At 46.9% G+C, this 6,328-nt stretch overlaps 1 protein-coding gene and 1 long non-coding RNA gene across 2 annotated transcripts in view; both read left to right on the top strand.

The window, feature by feature from the left end:
• APEX1 (apurinic/apyrimidinic endodeoxyribonuclease 1) overlaps positions 1 to 6,328 on the top strand; it is a 28,620-nt gene that overhangs the window by 18,363 nt on the left and 3,929 nt on the right. Inside the window, exon 6 of the mRNA XM_015850445.2 lies at positions 3,822 to 4,252. Within this exon, the coding sequence (XP_015705931.2) occupies positions 3,822 to 4,252 (431 nt within the window). The remainder of the gene's footprint in view (positions 1 to 3,821; positions 4,253 to 6,328) is intronic.
• Positions 4,662 to 5,447, top strand: LOC107307007. The gene is made up of 2 exons (XR_001552323.1): positions 4,662 to 4,945; positions 5,275 to 5,447. It is a non-coding gene; the product is annotated as an uncharacterized LOC107307007 (long non-coding RNA).

Here is a 6,328-nt window from a genome sequence, read left to right as displayed (position 1 = left end):
TCTGGCCCTAATAATGTGGCATTGTTTTGGCCCCAATGTGGTAGGGGGGCCGGGCTATTTATGACACCCTAAATCCCCCCTTTCTGACCGGTAAAACATGGGGTTTTTTTTTAACGCCTAAATCCTCCTTTGTCGGGGAGGCTTGGATGAATGTCGCTTTCTCTGGATCCAAACGTGGCCCTTTTTTGACACCATAGTAGTAGTGCGTTGGCGGCTTTGAGGTGTTGTGGGAACACGCCTGGTGTGTGGTGGGGTTCTGAGAACAAGTGACATCTGTTTCGCGGAAAAATGGGCTTTTTTTTTTTTAGAAGCCCTTCCAAATTCCGCTCATTGTGACCCCCTAAAATGTGCGCATTTTAGGCCCCAATGGAGCTTTTCTGACCCCTCCTGTACAATGGTCCTTCTTGTAACACGATGTGCGTAGGGGAAGGCTCGAGATGATTGTGTCACACCGATGGTATTGAATGATCACACTAGGGCGTATGGGGGCGCGTCTTCCTTGTGTCTCGGTACCCTGCGTGCGAAGGAAAGGGATTGCATAATTTGAACTTGAAGGGTGGTAGCGAAGTGACGAAAGAATTTCGACTCCAAAGATGGCTGGGCACGTTTTTTGGCTCAATTTAATGGCTCTTTCGTGACTCCATAAATTGGCCTTTTATTAATAGCGACGAAGAACTATGGCTTTACTGATACTCTCCAAAGACCCATTTCGACTCTCCAAAATGCAGTGCTTTTTTGGCTCCCAATAATGGGACTTTATTTGACGGTGCCCAAAAATGGTTCTTCTGTTGCCTAAATGGGCTGTTCTAGCCCCAAAATGGGGCTTTTTTGGCGTAAAAGCTGGGAAGATTCTTCTTGGAATGTGTGAGCCGCCAGAATTTGGTCATTTTTTTGGAGACCCAAAAGATGGGCCTTGTCCTGACTCTCAAGAATGCAGCGCTTTGGTCTTTTGGTACTTCGTCCTCGAGAATAGCTATGCCCAGGCTGTTGTCTTGAATATGCAGGCCTTTTTCGGCATCCACGTCATAATGGGGACTTTCTCGACTCCGCTACGAATCCCATCAAATTTTGGGAGCCCAAAAAGGTATTCGGTTTCCTGCGCTCCGGCAATATGAGAACTTCTTGACCGACTCAAATGGGGTCCTTTTGTAGATCCCAGAATAGTCATCATTTGTGGTGACTGGGGCGCAACAGTGCGACTGCGCGTTTCGTGGATGTCTTTGCGGGCTGAAAGATACCCCGCCTTCTGACCGTTAATCTCGGCCCCAAACTAGAATGGGTTTTTATTAGGACTCGTCTATTTAAATTCCTCTCCTTTTCTGACAGTAGACATATTGGCTCTCTGTTTGAGGGCGCTGCGCAAAAATGAGCGGCTCCATTTTGATCGCGGGCGCGTTCAGAATATGGGGTGACTTTGTTGTGACTTATTGCGATTGTGTCAAAGAATGGGCCTGCTTTTTCTCGTGGCTGCACTAAATAGAGTGGGCATTTTGGGTTTTGGGTCCGATAAATAGGCCGCTGGTCTCGACCCTAATAGATCCCCTTAGATGGGTGTGTCTTAGGCCGTGGTCAAGGATGGGGGGTGTTGAGTTATTGGATGCCTTTCGTTAAAATTTCCGGTCATTGCTGGGTCTCTTGAGGATCTGCTCTTTAGAAATTGCATGTCTTTTTCGTGGCCCTATGATAAAGCGCGCTGCCAAATCCTTTTGAGCCCATCCACACTTGCGCTCACTCTTTCCTGGTTCCCTATAACCAGAATATAGCTTGTTTGGACCCCCCCTCCACTCTAAAAACATCCGCTTGCCAATTCTTCGTGCACGTCTCCCATCCATCTGTGATGCCCATTCGCGCGAGTTTCAAGGCGTCGTCTGCTGCCCCCTTTGGCCCCAAATCGCGACTTTATTGACCCAAAATGGCTGCATCTCTGCCCTAAACATGGGTTTTTTTTGGACCCAAAATGAGTTTTTCTGCGACCCTAAAATGCCCTAATGTAGACCCAAAATGGGCTCTTCTGTGCAGCAAAACTAAGTCCTTTTCTAGAGCCTAATTCGCTCTTCTGACCACCACAAACTGGGCCTTTGTTGGCCCCAAAATTGACCTTTCTGACCCCAAATGGGCCTTTTTCCCCCCATAATGGCCCTTTTGGACCCAAAATGCCCTTTTTCAGGCCCCCAAATGGGGCCTTTCTGACCCCAAAATCCCCCTTTTTTCAACCCAAATCCCCCACTATCTCCCCATAGCCCTCCATATTCCCGCTATAACCCCAAAATCCCCCTTTTTCACCCCATATCTCCCCCCATATCCCCCCCAAATCCCCTAATAACATCTCAAAATCCCCCTTTTTAACCCAAAATCCCCTTTTTTCACCCCAAAATCTCCTTATTCTTTCCCATTTCCAGGCATTAAAGAGCACATCACCGAAGGCCGGGTCCTGACAGCTGAATATCCCCCAATAACACCCCAAAATCCCCCTTTTTCACCCCAAAATCCCCCCATACAACCCCTATATCCCCCCTATATCCCCCTTATAATCCCCCATATACCCCCATATACCCCAAAATGTCCCAAAATCCCCCTTTTTAACCCCAAATTTCCCCATTTCCAGGCATAGAAGAGCACGATACCGAAAGCCGGGTCCTGACAGCTGAATATCCCCCATATCCCCCCAAAATCCCCCTTTTTCACCCCAAAATCCCCCCATAACCCCCTATATCCCCCCCATATCCCCCCATATACCCCAAAATGCCCCAAAATCCCCCTTTTTTGACCCAAAATCCCCTTATTTTCCAGGTATCGAAGAGCACGATAATGAAGGCCGGGTCCTGACAGCTGAATATCCCCCATATCCCCCCAAAATCCCCCTTTTTCACCCCAAATCCCCCCTATAAGACTCCATATCCCCCCATACCCCATTAAAAACCCCAAAAATACTCATTTTTTACCCATTTTGACCCAAAATCCCTCTATTTCCAGGTATCGAAGAACACGATAATGAAGGCCGGGTCCTGACAGCTGAATACCCCCCATATCCCATAATAAACCACCAAAATCCCACTTTTTCACCCCAAATCCCCCCATACACCCCTATATCCCGCCTATATCCCCCCATATACCCCAAAATGTCCCAAAATCCCCCTTTTTAACCCCAAATTTCCCCATTTCCAGGTGTCGAAGAACATGATACCAAAGGCCGGGTCCTGACAGCTGAATATCCCCCATATCCTCTAATAACCCCCCAAAATCCCCCTTTTTCACCCCAAATCCCCCCTATATCCCCCTATATCCCCCCATATACCCCCATACCCCATTAAAAACCCCAAAAATACTCATTTTTCACCCATTTTGACCCAAAATCCCCTTATTTTCCAGGCATAGAAGAACACAACAACGAAGGCTGGGTCCTGACAGCTGAATATCCCCCATATCCCCTATAATCCCCCATATCCCCCCATATAACCCCATATAACTTCATATCCCCCCATATAACCCCATAGATCCCATATAACCCCATATAACCCCATATAACCCCATATAACCCCATATAACCCCATAGATCCCATATAACCCCATATAACCCCATATCAACCCTATATCCCCTCTAATAACCCCAAAATCCCCCTTTTTTGACCCAAAATCCCCTTATTTTTTAGGTATTGAAGAACATGACACCGAAGGCCGGGTCCTCACAGCCGAATATCCCCCATATCCCCTATAACCCCCCATATCCCCCCATATAACCCCATATAACCCCATATCAACCCTATATACCCCAAAATGCCCCAAAATCCCCATTTTTTGACCCAAATCTCTTCCATTTCCAGGCATAGAAGAACACGACAATGAAGGCCGGGTCCTGACAGCTGAATACCCCACGTGTTACATCGTCTGCGCCTACGTCCCTAATTCGGGTCGGGGTCTGACCCGCCTCCAATACCGCCAACGTTGGGATCGGGATTTTAAGGCTTATTTAATAGGATTAGACACCAAAAAACCCGTTATCCTTTGCGGGGACCTTAACGTGGCCCACGAAGAAATCGACTTAAAAAACCCTAAAAGTAACCGAAAAACGGCCGGTTTTACCCAAGAAGAACGGGATGGGATGGGGGAAATCCTAAAAGCCGGGTTCATTGATTCCTATAGGGAGCTGTACCCTACAACACCCTATGCCTATACGTTCTGGACCTATATGGGGGGCGCCAGGGAGAGGAACGTGGGCTGGAGGTTGGATTATTTCCTGCTCTCCAAGAGATTGGGGGCGGCCTTGTGTGATTCCAAGCAATAGCTCCGATCCACGGCCATGGGCAGCGAACCACGGCCTCATCACCCTCTATATTGGGCCATGGACGGGACCCAAAATCCCAACATCTTGACCCAAAATCCCAGTATCCTTGACCCAAAGGTCCAAAATCTTGACCAAAATCCCATTACGTTGACCAGAAACCCAACAAGTAGACCCAAAATCCGCATTATCTTGACCAAAATCCCATTACGTTGACCCCAAACCACAACACGTTCACTAGTAACCCTCCAACAAGTAGACGCAAAATCCCAATATCTTGACCCAAAATCCCAATATCTCGCCCAAAACACCATTACGTTGACCAAAACATGTGAATAGACCCAAAATCCCAATATCTTGACGCCAAATTCCAACAATATTTGACCCAAAATCCCATTATCTGACGCAAAATCCCATTACGTTGACGAGAAACCCAACAAGTAGACCCAAAATCCCAGTATCGTGACCCAAAATCCAATATCTCGACCCCAAACCCAACACGTTGACAAAAATATCCACTAATGTGACCCAAACTCCAATACCTTGCCCCAAAAATCCATTACGTTGACCAGAAACCCAACAAGTAGACCCAAAATCCCAATATCTTGACCCAAAATCCCAATATCTTGACCCAAAATCCCATTACGTTGACCAGAAACCCAACAAGTAGACCAAAATCCCATTAATTGACCCAAAATCCCAGTATCTTGACCCAAAATCCCGTTTTGATACGTGAAATCCCAATAAAGTGACTCAAAATCCCATTGCGATACACAAAATCCCGTTATTTGACTAAAATCCATTATCTTGACCCAAAATCCCAGTATCTTGACCCAAAATCCAATTACGTTGACCAGAAACCCAACAAGAAGACCCAAAATCCCATTATCTTGACCCAAAATCCGATTATCTGTGACCCAAAACCCAATATCTTGCACCCAAAATCCCAGTATCTTGACCCAAAAATCCATTACGCTTGACCTGAAACCCAACAGATCCCATTAACTTGACCCAAACCCTATTAAAATAGACCCAAAATCCCAATATCTTGACCCAAAATCCCATTGCGTTGACCAGAAACCCAACAAGTAGAACCCAAAATCCCAATATCTTGACTCAAAATCCCGTTTTGATACATGAAATCCAATAAAGTGAACTCAAAATCCAATTGCGAAAGCAAATCCCATTATATTGACTCCAAAATCCCAATATCTTGACCCAAAAATCCCAATATCTTGACCCAAAATCCCAAAATCTTGACCCAAAACCCCATTACGTTTACCCAGAAACCCAACACGTAGACCCAAATCCCAATATCTTGACCCAAATCCCATATCTCCACCCAAAATCCCAATATCTCGACGCCAAAACCCCATTCCTTACCAAAACCCACACGCTGCCCCAAAACCCAATCTCTTGCCCCCAAACCCCATGACCAAGCCCCAAAACCCCATGAATTGCCCCCAAAACCCCCATTGCTTGCCCCCATTCCTGGCCCCACACGCACCCCATAGCGCTGCCCCCCCCTTTGGGCCCTATATGGGGGGCGCCAGGGAGAGGAACGTGGGCTGGAGGTTGGATTATTTCCTGCTCTCCAAGAGATTGGGGGCGGCCTTGTGTGATTCCAGATCCGATCCACGGCCATGGGCAGCGACCACTGCCCCATCACCCTCTATATGGCCATGGACGGACCCAAAATCCCAAAGTCTTGACCCAAAATCCCAATATCTCGACCCAAAATCCCATTATCGTGACCCAAAATCCCAGTATCTCGACCCAAAATCCCATTACGTTGACCAGAAACCCAACACATTGACCCAAAACCCCAATATCTTGACCCAAAATCCCATTGACAAGACCGAAAATCCCATTACATTGACCAGAAACCCAACAAGTAGACCCAAAATCCCACTATCTTAACCCAAAATTCCAGTATCTTGACCCAAAATCCAGTATCTTGACCCAAAATCCCATTACGTTGACCAGAAACCCAACAAGTAACGCCAAAATCCCAGATCTTGACCCAAAATCCCGTTTGATACGTGAAAT

This window comes from Coturnix japonica, unplaced genomic scaffold (genome assembly GCF_001577835.2).
Source record: "Coturnix japonica isolate 7356 unplaced genomic scaffold, Coturnix japonica 2.1 chrUnrandom460, whole genome shotgun sequence".
NCBI lineage: Eukaryota > Metazoa > Chordata > Aves > Galliformes > Phasianidae > Coturnix > Coturnix japonica.
The sequence above is the reverse complement of the archived record's forward strand: the minus strand, read 5'-3'. Positions and strand labels throughout refer to the sequence as shown.